Source organism: Halichoeres trimaculatus, unplaced genomic scaffold, assembly GCF_033239565.1.
Source record: "Halichoeres trimaculatus isolate MK-OKI-2021-1 unplaced genomic scaffold, fHalTri1.1 fHalTri1_scaffold_17, whole genome shotgun sequence".
Taxonomy (NCBI): Eukaryota; Metazoa; Chordata; class Actinopteri; order Labriformes; family Labridae; genus Halichoeres; species Halichoeres trimaculatus.
In genome coordinates this window covers 10,025,179-10,048,510 of record NW_027437195.1, presented here as the reverse complement: position 1 = coordinate 10,048,510, position 23,332 = coordinate 10,025,179, and the positions used below count along the sequence as shown (strand labels likewise).

Below are 23,332 nucleotides of genomic sequence, written 5' to 3'. Positions count from 1 at the left end.
GATGCATGGAAGAACGTTCTGGAACGTCTGCAAGATGATATCTGCGTACCATACTTGGATGACACCCTTGTCTTCAGAACGGTTTTGCAGCAATTGAAACATCATGGGACAAAATTAAAGACAAGTAAGTGTGACATGTTTAAGTGTGAAGTTCGCTACCTTGGACGCATCGTGTCAGCAGAGGAGAGCAAAATGGATCCTGCTGCTATCAGAGCTCTGAGGGAGAAAAAGCCAACACATACTGGAGAAATTGATGGGCTGTCTAGTTGAGCCACCTATCCTTGAATTCCCAGACTTTACTAAGTCATTTTTTCTGCACAGAGATGCATTTAACCAAGGTTTAGGTGCAGTATTATTTCAAGAACAGGACGGCAAGCTTCGTGTGAAAGCCTTTTTCATGCTCCATTATGAGCTGCATTGTTAGAGTCACTGTCAGCCAATGGCCTCACGGTGGCACTCTATAAAAGGGAGAAGTGGGAGCCATAAACATCATAAAAAAGTAGATGCTGCATCCACTGATACCACCTATTGGTGCTGACGAGCCGTGGGGCCGCCATCTTGGTCTAGTCAACCGCTCTACTCAGTGTAATCTGTTTGGCTGGCACACTGAAGTGTCAGCACATGTAATCAATCATAACTCGCTGAATACTTAACTGATTTTCAAGCTGTCTTTTTTCCTACAAATGTCCTACATGTAGGAGTGATACTTGACATATAGATTGGAATATTGTAATATTCAAAGTGAGTTTAACAGTAATAGAATAATCTGATATGTGATATACGTGTTGTATGATAGGTATTTTGTAACACACTCACAATATACAAATTAAAAAATTTATAGTATTTACTCTAATATATATATATATATATACATATATATAAATATATATATATATATATATATATATATATATATATATATATATATATATATATATATATATATATATATATATATATATATATACAGCAAGAAAGAAAGAAGTTGTTTTTTAGCTTCACCAAGAAGTTTATGCTTTTACTGAATTCACTGTAATACATTTTTGACCTTGATCCTGGCTGAAATGAATATGTTCGGATGTTCATTTATCTTGGTATGAGAAATAGTGATATCTCTCTACACTGTTTACCATGTGAATAAGTGATGATATTCAGTTTAAAAGTGCATTATTTTGGTGGTTTACTCCCCAACCCCATTTAACAAACCATTACTCCACCCACGTTGCGGCATTGTTGATAAACACATAAATATACACTGGACTTAAAGTGATGAGGGCAGTGTTAAAAATGAGCAATCAACAACTCTGGAGCATGTTAATTTATTTCATTAACCCTTCAATTAGCCTCCAAACTGAAAACGTTCTCAAAACATATACAGAGTTGAGTTTCAGTGAGAATCATCAGATAGAGAAAAATCAACACATTTTTGAAAACAACAGGATATCAAGGTGGAGGTCCCAAGTGGAGGAGGTGTTCGAGTGCGAAGCAGGAGTGGAGAAGGATTATGCTGGACCTAACACTGTGTCTGAGAGTGGACCTGATCTTAGATCAGTTCAGACTGCAGCACTGACCGTCACCTACACCTGCTGTGATTCCTCAGTCAGTCACTGCTGGATGAAGCCCTCCTCTTCCTCTCTTCCTTCTTCTTCCTCCAAGAAACACAGTACAGTCAGAGCCTCTTCACACACAGGCTGCTGCTGCTGCTTCACCCTCTCTGGATCATCACCACTCCTACAGAGATCACCAGCTGAGTGTAGAAGGAGACAGAGCGCAAAGGTCATAAATCAGAGTTTAGATCACAGACTGTAGAAATGATGGACCAAACATCAACATGACGTATTCTCCACTTTGAACATGGACTCTCAAGTTCAGCAACTGACCACCGTTAAGTTGCTTTTAGGAGCCCAAAGTGACCACATGAGGACAGAGGGTGAAGCTGGAGAGGAGTTAGGGCTTTACAAAGGCTAACTTCTCAAAGTTTAAGTCAACTCCTGGTGGTTAATCCAACACCTGCTCATGAGCTGGTTTCTCCTGTTTCAGTGACTAAAAAGGGTCAGCATTTTTATATCTAATGTGAAATCAATTACCGGAAGAAGTCCAGTCAATTTAACATTTATTGTAGAAGAAAATAGATGAAAACAGACCAGAGAAGAGGCCAGAGAATTAGAGAAATCAACAAAAAGACGTCACGCGGACAGAACACAACACGGGATTCAGTGCTTTTTAAAGGTGGTGAATTAAAAGGAAATCTCAGACCTCAGAGTCTTCAGTCTGTAGAGAGGACTCTCCTCAAGATCAGTCAAATGCTTCACTCCTGACTCCTTCAGGTTATTTCCACTCAGCTCCAGCTCTCTCAGGTGGGAGGGGTTGGACTTCAGAGCAGAGACTAAGAAGGCACAGCTGATCTCTGACAAACTGCACCAGCTCAATCTAAAAAAAATAAAATAAAATAATGATAATAATAAATGGAGATAGAATCTCTGAAAACTTTGAACACAATAAAAATATAAATCAGAAAGAAAACAGAATCAATAGAAAGCAAAAATGAGTCCAAAGGGTTTTTCTGAATCCTTATGTTACTGATCCAGAAAACTCACAACTTTAATTTGATTTATCTACCAACAGTGGATTTTCTTCACTCTTGTCACACAGACTTCTTTCTCTGCATGCAGACTACATTCAGTACGTTATGTAAATATCAAATTATGAAGTAGAAAAAATCTTAAACTCAACATCACAAATGTGACTAATATATGAACAAAGTTAATTTCCATTATTAAACATGTCAGAGTAACAGTAATAACAGAGACTTAGTGAACTGACCTCAGAGTCTCCAGTCTACAGAGTGGACTCTCCAGAAAACCACACAGCTGCTCCACTCCTGAATCCTGCAGCTCATTACCACTCAGCTCAAGCTCTCTCAGATAGGAGGGGTTGGACTTTAGAGCAGAGGCCAGAGAAGCACAGCGGATGTTTGAAAACTTGCAGTGCCTCAATCTGAATAATAATAATAAAAAAAAAATATGTAAATTAAGAAATCAATCAACATTTAATAATCTGTTGAGAGTTGGAGGACATAACACAAGTCCAAGCAGCCAAAACCAACATTACTTCAAAACTGTAAAATAAATATATAAAGAAAGAAAAAAAAACGTGAAAGAGAGTTGTGATTAATATTGATTTTCTTTTTCTTTATGAATTAGTATCTCATAATGATGACTTACTATCTCATAATTATTGTTCATTTTTTATAATTATGACTTACCACTTTGTTTTCACATTTTTTTTCTTAATGACAGAGACAGGCATCCATAGATCTAGGATCCATGCGCAAAGACTTTGACTTTAATTCATCTAATTATTGTTATTTTTTTTTATAAATTATATCTTCTTTTTAAACATATTAACTCAATAAAATGTTAACACAGAAAACCTGTAAAGCCTACTTTCTGTAAACACAAAATCCACAGGAGGAACCAATGAGGGAATTGATAAAGAATCAGATTGATGAGTGGAATCGATAAGGGCATTGCTATTAATATGTCTTACCAATACCCATCCCTATAAATGACCATGTGAGTGTTCTTTTTTTTTTTTTTAAAGAAAAGTTCATCAGTGCAATGGCCATTTTGAAAAAAACAAATCAATAAATAAACTTGAGACCTCTCAAAACTATTGCAAGAAAACTAATAATTTTTCTTGCAAATGTTGTCTCAAAAGTAACCGGTCAGTGTATTACTTCTGGGTCAATTCAACACAACACAGTGGAATATAGGAATCTGTGGAAGAGGTTCAATGAATTTTATTTTGCAATTTGCCTTTAATGTAAAGTTGTTTTATCAGTTGGCTCACAGCAGGCACACGGGGTGGCAAGAAATTGTACAAAATACAATAATGCCTAAGTAAAGTTCAGAGATGCATGAAATAAAATTAATTCAAAACTCCCTTACATGCATCAGGGGCATGGCTACAGTCCATTGGGAGAACATGACTTCACCTGATAAAATGTGACAAACTTAATGTAACATTAGTCAGAGAATTTAATAAAAAACACTGTCAATGATCTCTCTTTTCATCAGCTGACACTCAAGTGAGCCAACGCTTAAGTACTTGCACTAATCAATTCACCGCATAGTGTTGCAGTAAATGCTGGCGTTTTTTAATGGATGTTTGCTTTAAAGAGTTCAGTTTAATCCTGAGGGGATGAACAAGAAATGACTTCACTAGCCACGTTTATATGAGGAGTTTTTCGTCTTTCCGAATGGAATCTTTCTGAATGACTTTTCCGAAAACAATAGTATACATGGAAAGGAATTTTCCAATCTCTGGTGTACATGCGCCGCTATAATCAAACAGAATAATCAATGAGGCATGCGCAGAAAAACGTTAACATCACGTGATTTATCAAAGACGAAGGACAACAGTTTTTTTTATCACGGTAATGCAATACTCCATATTACGAGTGTCCGTCCAGTCTTGAAATTATGAAAAGCGAACTATTATTGAAAGCAAATTTTCCTCCAGTGCTGATGGCTCGCCGCCATTTTTAAAGTTGGGGAACATCTCCAGTTGTGTCTTACATCATATCTTAGCATCCCCTGAAAGAACACACCCTGACAACTTTCCGTCTGAGTGGATACATGATACCTCAATCGGTATGGGGAAAGGAATATTCCACCCCTGTGAAACCAATTAAATGTCCATTCGGATTGGCACTTTTCTTTTGGAATGAGGTGTAAACAAAGGTTAAATTCTTTCCGTTTGAGGAAATACACCCAATGCAAGCGGAATATTTGGGTCCATGTATACGTGGTTACTGTTTGGGTGGAACAACCTAATATCTCTTCCAATTCTAAAAGTAATGATGTCTGTTGTGTCAGACAAATGGACCACTAAGTCTGTTATGTTAAGACTGTCAAAATAAAATTCAATTAACCTCTCCCACAGATGTGTGCGTCCCCTTGTTTTGGTTAAATTGACCTGGAAATAACGCAGACCTATTACTTTTGTGACAATATTTGTGAGCTCTCGCAATTTTTTTGCAAGATCTTGCAAGACATGCAGGAAATCTTTTTTTTTCTCTGTGTCCCCTAGAGGGGCTCTGTGTAAACTGGTTTTACCATGCTTATTTTAAAGCACCTATCTCTGTTTCAGAAATTTTAAGTGCATGAGAAATATCCAAGTATATGTGTCAGGTCTCTTCCTGACTGTTTCTGGAAACAGACGAAAACAAAATACATAGAGAGTCAAAATAAGTTCAGCGGATCTTGTGGAACAAGATGTAACTTCTTTGATAAAACTCTCATCTTTCGTTTGATTCACCAAACAGATTGGTTATTTCTCACACTTTCAGTAACACAGTCTTCTCAAGCTGAAGGTTATAATCAGTACATTACACATCAGGATATGAACAAAAGATAATTTTAATTCAACTTCATAAATGTGATGAATGTATGATTAAAGTGAACATCCACTGTTAAACATGTCAGAGCAACAGTAATAACATAGCCAGTGAACTGACCTCAGAGTCTCCAGTCTACAGAGTGGACTCTCCAGAAAACCACACAGCTGCTCCACTCCTGAATCCTGCAGTTGGTTGTCACTCAGCTCCAGCTCTCTCAGATGGGGGTTGGACTTTAGAGCAGAGACCAGGGTAGCACAGCTGGTGTTTGACAAACTGCAATCACTCAGTCTGAATCAGAAGGAAATTATAAATATACTGAAGAGTCAACAATAAAGATCTTTGTCGTGGTATCAGTACAGAGATTTGTCATTTTGTTCCTGAAGATCATCATGAAATCATAGAAATGTAGGATCTAGATGGTTGTGTCCAAAGAAATCTCAGTCTTTGTGTCTGGCAGTGTTATATTATGCTGAGGCTTCTTGGTCAAGTTCAGCTTACAGGCCTTTCAATGAGCAAAGGAACTTTTCTCCTGTTAATGTCAACACACATTAATAACATGCTCCTGATTTAATAAGTTTTACATACAATACATAATTTATCAAAACAGGAACATAATTAGTGGAAAGCTTAAAGATTGTGTAGTTCTGGCTTCTTAAAAAAAACCCTCTCAACTGTCATTTAATTCACCAAAAAATTGGATATTTCTCACTCTTAGAGTCACACAGTCTTCACTGACTGCAGACTACAAGTAATACATTACACATTGAAATATGAACACAGAATAATTAGTATTTGAACTTTAAAGATGTGAAAAATGTATGAACAAAGATAATTTCCATTGTTTAACATTTTAGAGCAACAGTAATAACACAGTCAGTGAACTGACCTCAGAGTCTCCAGTCTGCAGAGTGGACTCTCCAGAAAACCACACAGCTGCTCCACTCCTGAATCCTTTAGCTTATTGTCACCCAGCTGCAGCTCTTTCAGATAGGAGGGGTTGGACTTCAGAGCAGAGGCCAGAGAAGCACAGCTGATCTCTGACAATTTGCAGTGCCTCAATCTGAATAGAAAAAAGTTATGATGTAAGTTTAGAAATCATTTAGTGTTTAGAAACCATTTGAGAATTGAAGTTGAAATATGAGTCCAATCAGGCAAAGCCAACATTATTTGGGTCAAAATACAACATCTGAAAAAGACCTATCAGACAGGGCTGGTGCTGATGCTGGCACTAGGGTGGTGCCTAACAAAGTACTGGTTCTTTGTTTTCCTGACAAAGTGTTGGCTCCAGGAGCTCAAAACTGGGGCTAAGCAAGCACCAACTCTTTGCTGGGCCAGAGCAAAACACCAACTTCTTTAGAGGCTGGGGGTGGGTTTCCCATGACAAAAACCCCAAAACATTTGCTTAAATAAAGCTAGTAAAAAAGCCATATTTAAAAAGAAAAGTTGCTGAGTTTGACGTCTGTTACTCGTTGAAGTTTCTCATTCAGAACTTGAAATGGAGGAGAAATTACTGCAGCAACCATTGCCTCACTTGGTCTATGCCTTGTTCTGGTATTTATCAGACTAAAAAGCCATATGTTATTTATCTTATTTTCACGACAGGATGTCATTTCTGCCTCTACATGGTTGCATGTTTGCAGTTCTCATTTGCTCTCTGTACTGTGCATTGCAGAGTTCTGCTCTGATACACAAACACACACACACAGATGAGCACAGTATACAGCAGACAGTCAGGAAAAATAATGTCACAACCACCTCAAGAAATGCAGAAAAAAGATCTGCTTTTACTTGAGCGATTCCAGGGTAATCTTTGTGAAGATGGCAACACTGTAAACAGTCTTGCCCCTTCCCACTGGCTGCAGCCCCTCCGAGTCCACAAACCTTGATGAAATACTAAAACAGTGGCATATGCAGTGCAGTACAGGCATTTTACTGTGACACAATGTTGCGGTTCAGAATTAGCTCCTTGCTGATAGAAAACTAAAATGGTTCTTAGGACTAACACAATTAAAAACAACTGAGCACAAGCACCAGAACTGAATTAGCACCTGGTTCTTATGATGAAAAAAGGGGTATAAGCTGCTGCCTGCAAACATCCACAGTCTAAAGACAAGAAGCTGTTTAGACTTGGCATTTATGAATACAAATATTTATGTGAAAGGAAAAAGAAATAATACAAAGCTAGAATGAGTTCAGAAGATCTTCTGGAACAAGATGTGACTACATGAGAAAAATTAAAAATTCTTTTGATTTAACTACAAACAGTGTTTATTTTTCATACTTACTTAGGGTCACGTGGTCTTCTCTGACTGTAGACCACATTTAGAAAATTAAACATCAAATATGAAGTAAAGAAAATCTTCATCCTAACTCCATAAATGTGGGGAGTGTATGAAAAAAGTTAACTTCCATCATTACATTTGTTGGAGCAGCAGAATAACACAGTCAGTGAACTAACCTCAGAGTTTCCAGTCTGCAGAGTGGACTCTTCAGGAAACCGCACAGCTGCTCCACTCCTGAATCCTGCAGCTCATTCCAGCTTAGGTCCAGCTCTCTCAGATGGGAGGGGTTAGCGTTCAGAGCCGAGGCCAGAGAAGCACAGCTGGTGTCTGACAAGCTGCAGATACTTAATCTGAATCAAAAATAAATGAAGGTGTAAATTCAGAAATCAATCAATGTTTAATAATCTGTTGAGAGTTAAAGATGATGAAATATGAGAGTCCAAACAGCTAAAGCCACATTATAGGTTAACTGTAAAATACAGCATGAGAAAAAAAATCTTTCATTACTATCAATACAATGTCTGGATACGTCCCTTTAGAGACGAGTGTGTGACATGTTCAATATTAGATGGGTCCTATATGTGTTAGGTTACATGTGCAAAGAGAACAGGAGTACTGTGGCAATCAGTGTGGATGAGGAAAAAGGCATATGACCTCATGCGCAGGGAGTACTTGTGATTGGTGCTGAGAAAATTCAGGTTTTAAGACAAATTCATGAATTGTATTAAAGCAAGTGCTGTTAGGTGATTAAAAAAATGTTATCAATTACAGGATTTGTAATTAATTAATTAATCTCATTAATCACATTTAATTCTCATGTCTGCTTAAGGTTCCCAAATAAAGAATTTTAATTCTAGGACATTTCAGAATTGTAGTGCATGACTATTCAAGTAAATACACAAAGAAGAGAAGATTTGTAGATCCACAATTTTTCAGCTGGCCAATACTGAAATGTGTTCGCTGCCATTGACGTCTATAGATGATTGCAGCAGTTTACTGTGTATATAGAAGCACATCATATTTGTCAGCAGGGGGATGCGGGGTCTGGCAGAGCATGTTAATCAAAATCCTGCTCGCAAACTACTGTGGGTGAGAGCGGTGCGCTCTTAGGATGAGAGATTAGTATGGATATGAGGAGAAGATGTGAGATGACAGAGACACAGCAAGACGCTGCAAGTCAGAAAAGTTGCGGCAGCTCATGCTCCAACAGAGGATGTGTCACGGTAGTTCAGAGAGAAAGAGCGGCGCGATCGTGAGAAAAGACGACGGAGATCATGGAAAGGATCAAAAGAGGGAGTGCCCGAGATAAACGCGATAAAAAAAGAAAAAAAAACCATTTTGTCTATTTTTTTGATCAAAAACAGAAAGAGAAACAAAAAAAAAGAGAGCCCACTCTTCTTAGGTAGTTTTGGTGTTTACATAGTCATAGAAAACAGAATAATTTGGGTCTTGAAAGATTGTTCCACATGCTCTGGAAATGGCTGTTAGGTTAGTTAATGAGTTAATCTTGCGTTTTTTTTTTTAATAATGCATTAATTTGTGGTGTAATTAATTAATCTAATTATCGCTTTAAAGCGACAGCCCTGATAACTAAAACCTTTTACTCTTCTCCAAATGCTAAGATAAAAATTAATGGGCACCTCTCCCATGTTATAAATCTGGAGTGAGGTTGATACCAGGGCTGCTTTTTTACAGTCCTGTTCATTTTGCTTTGTTTATTGAATCCTTAGCTTGATCTGTCAGAGAGGGTCAGATGACAAAAGGAATAGATGTTAGGGACCAAGAGCAAGAGATTTGTTTAAATACAGATGGCCTGTTGATTTTTTCCACATACCCTGAGGTTAATCTTTCAAAACTGATGTCCTTCCCAAAGGAGATTCAAACTGTCATATAAAGCGAGGTAAAAGATGAAATTAATATATAAAAATAAGCTATGATAATACCCTTTCAAAATGTATGCTGTAAAGATTTCAGCAACTGACGGTGGTTTGCAGGCAGCGTTGTATTTTCTCTTACATCTTGCCTTCGTCCTCTCCATCTGGAGTTTATTTTTCATCCTGCAGCTCGTCTTGATAAAAATGTTACTAAGTTTATAATATGGTGGCATCAGATGCTTTTCCTTTGCTATTTCTCGCCTTTTCAGCTCCAACCTGGCTCTTCTTGCGATTCAACCATAGACTGTGTAAAAATAGAGGTTTGTGACTCGTTTTCATGATCCTCCCACAAGCACTGCTGCACCTGCATACTCGGACGTGTTGTCAAGGTACCAGACAGGAACAAAGAAAAAAAAAAAAAAAAGAGCTGCCAATGCAGCCAGCCCAGGGTTAGTGTTATCAGCTTCTGTGATATATTTTAACCAAGAGCCACTATAGGCCTGCGTTCCTCCCAAACATTTTCATCTCGTCATTTTTTGTTGATGAAAATGTTTGTTATATTTTGTCACAGTCTTCATCATCATGTCTGACTTTTTATTTAGTTTTTATTTATGTTCCGTCCGTGAAAAAGGTTTGTTGACAAATATTTTTCGTCATAGTCTTTGTCGACAAAAGTAACACTGTTTGATATGAACTAAGTAACTGAAGACAAGAATTAAACTTAGGGCTGCACAATGGCGTGATGCCTCATAGCAAAACAGTCACCAGGGGGCGTCGGTGGCGCAGTTGGATAGTGCGCTTGGTCGGTGATCGGAAGGTTGCAGGTTCACGTGACACACAGCGATGTGTCCTTGGGCAAGACACTTAACCCCAAGTTGCTCCCACTGCTGCGTCAGTGGTGTGTGAATGGGCATGAAAGAGCAAGATTGTGTTTGACATACTGATGGATATCTAACATAGAAAAACTGTGAATCATCAGTGAGTGAATGTGAGCGCGAATGGGTGTGAATCGGTAAGTGTGACCTGTGGTGTAAAGCAGCTTTGAGTAGTCCATGACTAGAAAAGCGCTATATAAGATCAAGTCCATTTACCATTTACCATTTACCAGTTCAAATCCCACTTTGGACAAGGTGGGCCTTTCTGTGTGTGATAAACCAGAGGTACTTTAGGCAGACAAAAATTGCAGTGGGCCTGTCCCAGACAATCTTTATCTTTCGTTCGACTCTACCATGTTGGCCTTAGTAGGCTGATAGCGCTCTACTCTCCTGGATGTTATGTAAACAAAAGCTCGGCCCTAACCACCTACCACCCCGTACTCTTGTAAACTTTGTGTCTGGATCACAATTCTTTGAGGCTGTTTTCAAGGCAACAGCCACGGCCTTGTCATCATCAGACAGCAGAGACATTCTTGAGCCTGGGCGAAGATGAAGTCCACAGGCTTACACACAAGCACACATCGAAGACACATAGCACGCACACCTCCTCTAACTCAACCTCTTCTTGGCTCCCATACCCCTCTCTCCCTTGTTACAGTGCAGTCTGCTGAGGGTTGATGCAACACGCCCAAGTGAGGCTGTGTGTACGCCCCCTAGTGTATATGCTGTGACACCTTCCCACCAGCCTTCCCCCTCCCACATGTGTAAGTCTTAGAGTTTCATTGTAATGGTTATTACGTGCTGATGTGCTGAGATCATTTTTTTCCTAATATCACACTGTGCCCCACTACAAGAGCATTCCTCCCCTCTCTCTTTTATTCTTTTTCATATCAAATGAAAAGGGCATGTGTGGGTTCTCTCCAGATACTCTTGCTTCCTTCCACCGTCCAAAAACACGAAACACTATGTCAGTTGGTCACTCTGAATTGTAGGTCTTGAGTGTGTAGCTGAGAGTTTGTTAATGATTGACAGTCTCTCTGTGTTGGCCTCGTTATTGACTGGCAACCAGTCCAGGGTGTGCCCTGCCTCTCGCCCAAAGACAGCTGGAACCAAAAATAAGTTCAGAGGACCTTCAAAATCCAAAGTGTGGTGATAACACTCAAAATGTATTTGATGAATCGACAAACAGTGGATATTTTCCACACTAACTAAGAGTTACGCACTCTTCTTTGACTGAAGACTACATTTAGTACATTACACACCCAAATATAAATGAAAGACAATCAGCTTCATAAAGGAATGTATATAAAAAAGGTTATTTCCATTGTAAAAAAAATTCAGAACAACAGTAATAACACAGTCAGTGAACTGACCTCAGAGTCTCCAGTCTGCAGAGTGGACTCTCCAGAAAACCACACAGCTGCCCCACTCCTGAATCCTGAAGCTCATTATCACCGAGCTGCAGCTCTCTCAGATGGTTGGGTTTGGACTTTAGAACAGAGGCCAGAGAAGCACAGCTGGTCTCTGACAAATTGCAGCTATACAGCCTGAATAAGAAATCAATGATGTAATTTCAGAAATCATTTAGTGTTTAATAACCTGTTCAAAGATGGAAAGGATGGAATTCGAAAGCCCTAACAGCAAAAGCCAACATAATTCATATATACACACACACACACACACACACACACACACACACACACACACACACACACACATATATATATATATATATATATATATATATATATATATATATATATATATATATATATATATATATATATTTATATTTATGTGTGTGTGTGTGTGTGTGTGTGTGTGTGTGTGTGTGTGTGTGTGTGTGCGTGTGTGTGTCTGTGTGTGTGTGTGTGTGTAAAAACTGAGATTGGTGTTCTGCACTCCATGTGTTTTCACACACTTACTTGGATGCCTGACCAAAATTACTTTAAAAAACACATATAAGCTGAAACAGCAACATCTCAGCCGCTGGATACCATTGGGATTTATTTTATTTTTTATTTTATAGGACAAACAGTGTAGAAATAACGGCCATTCAAAGTGAGCTTGTGCAATTGTGTTGGCAACAATGCATCCCAGGAGGGTGGGAGGGTTAGCCTCCACAGTTAAACATATCAGAGCAATAGTAACAAGATAGTCAGTGAACTGACCTCAGAGTTTCCAGTCTACAGAGTGGACTCTCCAGAAAACCACACAGCTGCCCCACTCCTGAATCCTGCGGCTCATTGTAGCTTAGCTCCAACTCTCTCAGATAGGAGGGGTTGGACTTCAGAGCTGAGGCCAGAGAAGCACAGCTGCCCTCTGACAAATTGCAGCAATCCAATCTGAATCAGAAATGAATGATGCAAGTTGAATGACCATTTAGTGTTTAATAATCTGTTCACAGCTGAAGAAGATGAAATAGAACAGCTAAAGCCAAAGTTATTCAGCTGACCCTTTTGTGGCATTAGCTGTTGAATATGGAGCCTGCAGCCAATCACAGTCTGTGGGGGGAAAGACAGAGCTGCTTTTTAATGGTGGGCTTAGGCTGCTAAGTCAAGTAATGACCCAAAACTACTATTAGCTGTTGCACTAAAATCTGAAACTCTTAGGGTTTTCAGTAAGCTCACAAAGGAAAGCTGAACACTTTGATCACATTTTTCTCTTTTGAGCAGATAAGAAAAAAGTAGCAACTGATACAAAGCCTATTTATGTATACAGCCGTGGCTTCTCACAATTCATCTCCTCCATACTAAGCACATCTTCATGGGCTGCACTCATTTCAACTACATTGGCATAATATGTCTAAAGGCCGGGCTTCCGGGCTTTCCTGGGTGCATTGAATGTGCATCCATGATCTAAGAGCAGATACGACATGCTAAAAGAGAGAAGAGTGATCTTAATTGGTGTGACTTGGCCTGGGCAATGTGTATGGCAGACTTAATCTGCGTTTCCACCAAGCAGTACGGGTCGGTTCAGTACGGTTTGGGACGGTTTGGGACAGTTAAGTCTCATCCCGTTTGCGTTTCCACAGCAAACTGTGCCCTCTCGTGGTAGGCGGTGTGTAAGCCTGATGCCGGAAGCCGCAGCAGTTAAACAATAGCGCGACGCTGTAGCAGCTTACCCCGCTGTTAAATCCAACAAAGAAGACAAAAGCCACACAGTAAACAAAGAGCACGGATGGAAGACATGCAGCATTTCGTCCTCTCTGTGATTTTCATGTAACTCTCTGTTACAAAGTGCAATCAAGCTTCGTTTCAGAGAAGTCTGTGTGCCGCCAGGAGAAATGCAGCCGCTGTCGAGGTAAGTGACGATTCTTTTGACCAATCAACCGTCTGCAGTGTGTTGCTCCACCTCCCGAGAGCGGATCCGATCAGTCTGGCACCCATACGAAAGGGTCCCAAAAAAGTAGGCCGGCTCGTCTCGGTTTTTAGGGATCCGTTCCAGGATGAGTCGGTGGAAATGCAGCTAAAAGCGCACCGTACCGAGACGAACTGACCGGACTGCTCGGTGGAAACGCGGCTTTAGATCACCATCAGGAGACAGGCTTCCTTCATTGCAGGGGGTACATGCGACAACCATCTTACATACTGCACACACTCTATATGCGGCATAACTCCTCAAGTGCCTTGATGAGCTGACAGTGTGAGCAAGGATGACGATCAAGTCTTCAAAGTCCAGAGGCCAGTTCATTGGGAAAGGGGTGAGGAATGAAAGGATGGTTTTCACTGCCGGGGGGGAAAAGATACCGTTACTAGCTGTGTTTCCATTACACCTAGAATTGCGCAAAATGTAAATATCGCAGTAAAGAAATGGTAATGGAACACCACATTTTCAAAAAAACCTCTAAAATATCAATAAAAAGTTTTTAAGCTCTCATGACGTTGTCAGAAGTTTTGATATTGAAGTTTCTGGCAAAAGTGCAATGGAAACACCTTTTTCGCAAAAACATGTCACGTTGTCATAGCAGCACACCCCCCTCACCTCCTCATACATGTCCGCTGCCACACTTACGGACTCTGGCATTCATATTTTAACAGCTCTGCTGTAAGTTATGTGTTCAGTGCAGATGTTTGCATTTTTGACCAACATTTGTGAAGGCATCAGGGCGGCTGTGAGTGGGTCAGAGTCAGAGAGGAGTTGGAGGGAGAGCGGAGGTCTGTGTGCATGAGTGAGAAAGTAGACGAGCTGAAGATGATGAGTTTTCTTCAGTATTTCATTCCTGCCTGTTTGAGTTGGCGTGATCATGGCCGACATGAATCAGCATCATCATGAGTGCAGTGTCCGTATGAAGGTTATGTTTTACTTTACTCAAGTTGTGTGCACTTCTAGTTGTAATGGAAACACCAGCAAGGCGCAATTGTTCTTTATTGAAACTTCAGAAATATCGCTATTATTTTGCAAAAAAGTGTAATGGAAACGCAGCTACTGACACAGCAACCCATCCAAAGCCTTGGCAAGGAGTACACAGCCGAAATGTCTGATAGACAGATGGGGAGTTGGCCCTATCTGTTTATTCTCTTTCGGCATTTAATGTGGCAGTTGAAAGTGAGTGATTGAGAAACCATCGTCCTCCTACATCAGGAAGTGGTTAGACCTACTCTGCTGCTCCACAGACGCAGGCCTTCTTGGCAAGAATGCTTTAAAGCTCCTACTGAAGCCCATAAACCTTGGGTACAATTAGGAGAGGGCTCATCTTGTATTCAAGGTGAGTAAGTCCAGGGACAAAGCAGTGAGGGGTGCAGAGTTGACTGTCCACATAGGGTGAAAATGGAAGGCCCAGCAAGAGGTGGGCCAAGCCATGGGTGGTAGTGTCTCTGAAACTAATAAGAAACTTCAGCAGTCTGAGCTCTTTGCATCGAGTGGATGTTACTTCTGAGTTTATCTACTCTGTGGAACTGAACTCAGTGTTAGTCTGAGGGAAGCCTGACAACATGCCCCAACAAACCCTTTACTCCTCCACTTTTCCTTATTCCAATAAGAATTTACCACCCCTGGAGAATGAGTACCTGAGAGGAACTTGGTTTTTAATTCTCAGAAAAAAACTCCCCAAACATCCCCAAAAATTGAAACAAAAGCTGAACAATAAAAGTCAGTCAGTGAACAAACCTCAGAGTCTCCAGTCTGCAGTGTGGACTCTCCAGGCCGGCTGACAGAAGCTTCACTCCCAAATCCTTCACCTCGTAGTTTTCACCCATAACCAGCTCTCTCAGATGGGAGGGGTTGGACCTCAGAGCAGAGGCCACAACTTCACAGTGGATCACTGAGAGCTCACTGCATGAAAGTCTGTAATAAAGTTTGTCTTAATAAGAGAGGACACTTGATATTTTGAATGTGCTTCATGAGAATGAGTGGATCATATCCTGTTTAAACATCATTATCAGAAAGATCACAGAGTCTGAAACATCTAAAAAACATCAGGGACAAAACACATCACGTTACACTTAAATAAAGAAGTAGATTATCATCTTCAGAGTAATGATAATTTATAGTGTTTTTATTTTCAGATCTAAACTGATTGCTAATGCTGATCTCAGTTAAACTTACTGCGCCTTCCTACAGTTCCTTACAGCTGGAATTAATCTCAGCCGTCCCTCTTCTGACGTGTTGTACTTCTTCAGATCCAACTCATCCAGAACCTCCTCTGACATCTGCAGCATGTAGGCCAGAGCAGAACACTGGATCACAGAGAGTTCCTTCTTTGATCTGTTCTCTGACCTCAGGAACTCTTGGATCTCCTGATGGACTGAGGGGTCCTTCATCTCTGTCAGACAGTGGAAGATGTTGATGCTTCTGTCAGGAGAGACCCCACGACTGTTCATCTTCTTCAGGTTGTTGATGACTCTTTGGATCATCTCTGGACTGTTGTCTGTGTGACCCAGCAGACCCCCCAAGAGTCTCTGGTTTGACTTCAGAGACAGTCCATGAAGGAAGCGAACAAACAGGTCCAGGTGACCAGTTTTACTTCTCAGGGACTTTTTCATGGCTTTATCCAAGAAGACTTTCAAACAAGAGTTACTATCCACATCACTATAATCATCTACCTCATTATCTTCATCATCATCATCTTGGTCTTCATGTTCATTTTCCCAGTCTTGATCTTCCTCACCAATGTCATCGTGTTCATTGTCTTGTCTCTTCAGAAAGTCCTCCAGTACTGCTGTGTTCTTGTGTGTGAAACAGTGGAACATGTAGACTGCAGCCAGAAACTCCTGAACGCTCAGATGAACGAAGCAGTAGACGGTTTTCTGGAAGATCACACTCTCTCTTTTGAAGATCTCTGTACAAACTCCTGAGTACACCAAGGCCTCAGTGACGTCCAGACCACAGTGCTCCAGGTCTTCTTGGTAGAACATGATGTTTCCTTTCTCCAGATGTTCAAATGCCAGCCTGCCCAGCTTCAGGAGAACTTCTCCGTCAGCCTCCATCAGCTTCTGAGGACTGGTCTCATGACCCTCAGCGAACTTCTTCTTCTTCCTCTGAGTCTGAACCAGCAGGAAGTGTGAGTACATGTCAGTCAGGGTCTTGGGCAGCTCTCCTCTCTGCTCTGTGCTCATCATGTGCTCCAGAACTGTAGCAGTGATCCAGCAGAAGACCGGGATCAGACACATGATGTGGAGGCTCCTGGAGGTCTTGATGTGTGAGATGATTCTGCTGGACACATCTTCATCCCTGAACCTCCTCCTGAAGTACTCCTCCTTCTGGGCGTCAGTGAAGCCTCGTACTTCTGTCAGCCTGTCCACGCGTGAAGGAGGGATCTGATTGGCCGCTGCAGGTCGAGAAGTGATCCAGACCAGAGCTGAGGGAAGCAGGTTCCCCTGTATGAGGTTAGTTAACAGCAGGTTTACAGAGCACTCCTGTGTGACATCAGACACACGCTGAGTGTTGTTAAAATCCAGAGACAGTCTGCATTCATCCAGGCCGTCAAAGATGAACAACAGTTGACAGACAGCCAGCGTCTCCGCTGTCAGCTTCTCTAATGTTGGATGGAAAACATGGAGCAGCTTGAGGAGACTGTAGCTCTGGTCTTTGATCAGGTTCAGCTCCCTGAATGAAAGCAGAAGCAGCAGACTGAGGTCTTGGTTTTCAGAGCCCTCTGCCCAGTCCAGAGTGAACTTCTGCACTGAGAAAGTTTTTCCAATCCCAGCCACGCCGTTTGTCAGAACCACTCTGATGACTTTCTGTTGCTCAGGTAAGGCTTTAAAGATTTCCTGGACCTTGATGGGAGTGTCCTGGAGGATCTTCTTCTTGGAGGTTGTCTCCAACTGTCTCACCTCATGTTGGGTGTTCACCTCTTCACTTGGTCCCTCTGTGATGTAGAGCTCAGTGTAGATCCTGTTGAGGAGGGTTCTACTTCCTGATTCATCAGTTCCCTCAGTCACACGTTCACATCTCCTCCTCAGACTGATCTTGTGCTCATTTAAAACCTCCTGCAGACCAGGTGGCTCTGAAAAAAGACAAAGAAGAGTAAAAAATATAAAGAGAATGTGAAAATTAAATGGTCATTTCCATGAACTCATCAATATGAAGATGTGCAAACAATCAAACCAATGAAATGTCAATAATTCACAGAAACAGACAGGTGTACAGATTTACTTTGTTCAGGGCAGGTCTAACAAGAGGCACCAGGACAACAGGGGCAGTCTCGGAGCATTCCCCCAAAAAGTAAGATTTTTCATTTTTTATTTAATTATTATTTTTTTTTCTGATATGCATGTTGCTGTCACTAATTCAAGCCATTTATGTGTATGCAAATATATTTCTTGGGATAGCCTTTATGTGCCTACCAAAAAACAATTATCATGAGTTTAAAAGTGTTGAGAATACTCCTGTAATCATAGTGCATATTTTATATTTTTATGATTTCTTGTGGAAAATAACAAAAAATAATTTAAACACTGGCTTAAAATTTATGGGCAGCATGTGATGTACTTGTTTTTAACTATCTTCTCTAAGTCTTCTCTAAGTCTTCTCCTTTCAGCTTCACTTATTTAGTCATGAATGGAAGTCTACGGTACTAGATGTAGAGCAGACTTTTTTTTTCTTTTTTGAAGAATTAAAGATTGTTAAGATTTCATTAATCCTCAAAACTGTTCTATCAGTTTAATTCACTAACTTTCCTTTCCTCCTCTCTTATGAGGTTATATTTGTGCCATCAGAAACTGAAATTGAATTAAAATATTGAATCTGAAAAGCATAAAGTGTAACTGAAAATTAATGTTGTGGAAATGAATTTATTAATTAAATTTAATTATGTTTTTGATTGAATTGGAAAAATCACAGAATTTAATTTCAATTAAAAAAAAGCAGTTTCAGTTTTAAAATTCAGTTTCAATTCAGAGTGGCACGACCATTACGTCATCTTGTGCCCGTCGGGTAGACTAATCGAGCAGATTCACGGACACCCTCTACACATCCACTATCTGTACTGACATACCAGGACTGTTGTGTTAGTTGTTGTTAGGAAGCCCTGCGTTTAGTTCACAAATACCACACGAGGGATGTAAATAATACTGAGGTAGCATTTCTACAAATATAAGTTTAATAATACTATGTTTACGGCTGATTTAGTGTTACAAACATTTGTCAGAAGTGCTTATGAACTGATTATTACAGGAGCTTGATAACTGTTTAGAACGGGGGGCAGCCATCCTCGATTGTCAACTCGGGGGTGGTGAGGGGCGTGTACGTGATTTCATTCATTTCTATACCGGCTGTCCCTTTCGGGGTTGCGGGGTGGGTGCAGCTGTCACTGGGCGAAAGGCAGTAGCAGAGAGGTAGTAGAGAGTGGTACCAGTCGCCTGTCGATGGCAGGGTAACATAGTTGACAGACGATCATGTGTATTATGTGATTTCTAACTTGATTATTTAACCACTGGTCTTCAACCATTGTTGAACTGACGATCGTCCCGCTCAGGGGAGAGGGAGTATAGCTAGACACAACACAGGAGGGTCCGGGGATGTGTAGAGGGTGTCTGTGAATCTGTGCTCGATTAGTCTCCCTACAGACACAAGATGACGTAACGGTCGTGCCGCTCTGAATTGAAATTGAATTTTAAAACTGAAACTGCTTTTTGTGAATTGAAATTGATTTCTGTGTTTTTTCAAATTCAATTAAAAAATAATTCAATTAAAAAATAAATTCATTTTCAAAACACTAATTTTCAGTTACACTTCATGCTTTTCAAATTCAATATTTTAATTCAATTTCAGTTTCTGATAGCACAAATATAACCCCATACTCTCTTCACCCTAAATTCCACCGCACGAGCCGCGCAGTGCAGTGCAGCAGAGCGCCGTGGTCTTGCTCCGATTGTCAAACCCCGCTGGAAGCAGCACGCTACGCCGCTCAATCTGGGGGGGGCTGGTTCTCGGAGAAACACAGGCTCTTGTGTGAATAGGATATCACACGATCACCATCCACTCCCATAACTTTTGATATGTCAGTCCACACCTTGTCCTTTCTGCCTGTATCCTTATAAAAAGGATGTTTGGGATCATACAGAATGTTGAACTTCTCCACTTCCAAGATCAGCTTCTCTTCATCCATGGGCATCCTGTTGCGTCTGGGACCCTCTGACCGACTGTTTACCTGATGCACTGACGTATTTACAACATATTGGGGAAACTTACCTTTGAGAGTATGTGCATTGTGTTTTATTTGGAATCTTCCAGGTATATCACACGGTGACTTCCTGTCTAGTGCTTTCTTCTCGACAGTGAATTTACGAGATTTGGAAGCGGCCACGCAGAAAATAGACCTGAAGCGCATTTCTCGCGCCGGCGCTTCAGCAACGCGTGCAGTGGAATTTGCCTGATAGATTACAATGGAAGCTAAGTGCTGCGCAGAAGGGCGCAGCGCAGCGCGTGCGGTGGAATTTAGGGGTAACACATTTTCTCCTTCTTCCTTTCTTGTCTCCTTCCTCATCCCCTTCATCAGTTCTCCTCTTCTGTAACCCTTTTCTTCCCAACTGTCAAACACTCAGAAGATTCATACTCTTATCCATTAAATTAACTCTAATGATTAAAATTACCCATAAGAGAACAACTTTGTTTTCTTACATAACACATGCAGAATCTATGCAAACCAGATAAAACAGTAAATCTAACTCCTCAACACTGCAATACAGCTACGCTACAGATTATATGTTATCTATCCTAGTAGTTTTGCTTCAATAAACTCGAAAATACTCCTTACAGGGATAAATGAAAGCAATAAAATGTTTTGAAGGTTTGAATTTACTCTAAAAAACTCGATCAAATTCAGAATTGCATGATGTTTTAGTTCTAGCTTTGAATTCTTAGTCACAAAAATGATTTTGGATCCAATGTTCTTGTATGAAGGTTAAAAACCACAGCAGGTTTCAAATAAACAACAACAACAACAACAACAACAACAACAACAACACTAATAATAATAATAATAATAATAATAATAATAATAATAATAATAATAATAATAATAATAATAATGATAATAATAATTCTCTTAATTTTATTTTTTGTGACTTTTGACCATAATCTCAGAATTCTGAGTCTAAAACAGATTTCCAACAAAAAGGTTGGACAGCAAAGAATCTATTCTGAATCCTCTTTATTCTAAATGTTATCTCTACGTTGGTGTCAGACGTTCTGACACCAAAGTACAGACATGAAGAAATTGAAAAAAAAAAAAAAATCAGTGGATTTATTTCATGTATGAAAGGATTTCTTTATTTCATTTGAATCTTGGTCCCTCCTGCCAGAGATGCATTAGAGAGATTCAAGGAAATTAATAGAAGAGAGAGGTAACGAGGAGTCTCTGTCTCAGTTTTTAACTTGTTCAACACTTTCATATAAAAAAACAAAAAAAAAACAAAACAAAACTGCACGCTGTTTAGTCTGTGTCTTGTTTAGAGTTACACTGAATGGTTAACCAGTAAAATGCGTCATTGTTAGATTATTTATTAATTATTAAGCCCTTATCTAGTGCCAATCTGATCATGAACTCTGAAATTTAGTAATATAACTTGTTTAAGGTGTTGCAGGAACACTAGATATTGGTTATTCATCACTTGTTCTGACATTTGAAGGACACAAGGGGAGAAAATGAGGATAAAACTTTAGAGCATGTCTATGGACTGAGTGCGGCAGAGAATGAGTAAAGTTGAAGTTTGATTCTTCCTCTGGATGAAACCAGCCTTCAGTCTGTGATATCTGTTTGATTTGAACCCTCCATTTTAATAAAAGCAGTGCACCTGTTTTCTTGTCTGACTGTGTGATAGACAGGCCTTCCCATTTGTATCCAACACAAACCTCACACTGTCTGAGAAGACTCCACACTATGAGGGACAGATGTGAACCTGCTGTCCAGAAAGATTTCAGGGGTTTCAGCTGCCCTCACATTATCTAGAGCCATCAGGAGTGCGTGAGTGAAAACAGCTTCAGTGACTTACTTTGAGGGTCCAGGTTCATTACTGTAGAGGAAGACTTTGGACCAATCACTCTTCAGGGAGACAGACAGCTGGGTCTGGGGGACTCTGCTCTCTGTGGACTGCTGCTGGACCGAAACCTTCAAAAACAAATGTGTTCTTATCAATAACTCATGAATCTTTGACAACTTCTCAGAGAAAAGAGAACTATTCAGTTTTAAAAGCATTGACACTGAGAATAAGTTCCTAAAGATACTACTACAACTACTACTACAACACTACTACTATTATTATTATTATTATTATTATTATTATTATTATTATTATTATTATTATTATTATTATTATTATTATTATTATTATTATTATTATTAATAATAATAATAATAATAATAATAATAATAATAATAATTGGTATAATAATAATTTTAATAATAATACAAAAATATATCGTTCACTCATCAGAGACGGACAGCTCTGCTCTGTCCTCTTTCTCTGCTCTAACACTCATGTTCAGGTCTAAAGTCAGTCCAAGAGGTTAAACAGAAAAACTTACTGGGAGCTCAAATCCTGAAATGATCCAAATGTTGGAATAACACTTACCACACTTCACTGTCCTGCTCTATTCCCTGAATCAAGATGCAGACTGAACTTCCTGAACACCTTTACCTTCTGTGACCTCCTCTGCTGTAATAAATCATTAACCATATAATTACTGATACTTTGACCTCCTGTGCTTACAGGAAATCACCTGTCCTTATCTCTGTGTTACTGTATGTGTGGGTGTGTGGGTGTGTGGGTGTGCGCATTTCAAACTGAATCAAACTTGAGAGCTGCCTTCTTTAAAAAAGTTTTTGTAACAGAAACACAGTTAGACATCGGCTCCTTCTGCTGGATCTGGATCTTTAAAGGGACAGGAGACTGTCAACTTTTCATGGACGTAGTCTTCCCTTCTATGTCTTCTCCTTTTAAAAACACACTCACTTTAGCAAATACAAAAAATGCAGGAGGCAGGGACAGCAGCTCGCATAGCCAGTTTCTTTGAGAAAGCTGAAGCTCCAGTTTAAGAGAAAAGGGATCTGGACTCTGAGCGTGCTTACAGGGAGAAAGAAGGCATTTATCACTTCACTTGATGCTTCCTTTACTGAAAAAAAGAGCCATCAGCTGTCTGCTTCAGTCAGATTGATTTTGTGAGAAATTCATTCTTTATAAAACCAAACTGGGGAGAAGGAAGGAGAACAACCCTGCAGAGAGTGATCAGTTTGACTTAAAAACACAAACCTCCTGTTTGTTCTATTCAGTCAAATATCAATGTCAGACTGAAGAACCCACAATCTCTGAACCAATCAGCAGCTGTCTGATGATGAGACAACCCCTTCCAGAGAGGTGCCCACCTTTTTGGAATTTAAAAGCAAGCAAACAAATACTAATGTATTGCATCAGTGTATTTACATAAGTGAAAATAATAAAGTGATTATGATGTCCG

At 39.9% G+C, this 23,332-nt stretch overlaps 1 protein-coding gene across 1 annotated transcript; it reads right to left on the bottom strand.

The window, feature by feature from the left end:
• Positions 1-1,565: 1,565 nt before the first annotated feature.
• Positions 1,566-21,972, bottom strand: LOC141806054 (protein NLRC3-like). The gene is made up of 10 exons (XM_074691281.1): positions 21,871-21,972; positions 16,545-17,882; positions 15,983-16,475; positions 11,809-11,982; positions 7,863-8,036; positions 6,291-6,464; positions 5,522-5,692; positions 2,824-2,997; positions 2,257-2,430; positions 1,566-1,747 (listed from the first exon to the last, which is right to left on the bottom strand). The coding sequence occupies exons 1-10, from the start codon at positions 21,887-21,889 to the stop codon at positions 1,741-1,743; spliced, it is 2,898 nt and encodes a 965-aa protein (XP_074547382.1). The 5' UTR covers positions 21,890-21,972; the 3' UTR covers positions 1,566-1,740.
• Positions 21,973-23,332: the final 1,360 nt, after the last annotated feature.

Coding starts and splice junctions, on each gene's coding strand:
- LOC141806054 (XM_074691281.1), bottom strand. Junction 2,998..5,521: donor TGTAGACTGGAGACTCTGAG/GTCAGTTCACTG, acceptor ATTATTATTCAG/ATTGAGGCACTGCAAGTTTT. Junction 2,431..2,823: donor TGTAGACTGGAGACTCTGAG/GTCAGTTCACTA, acceptor TATTTTTTTTAG/ATTGAGCTGGTGCAGTTTGT.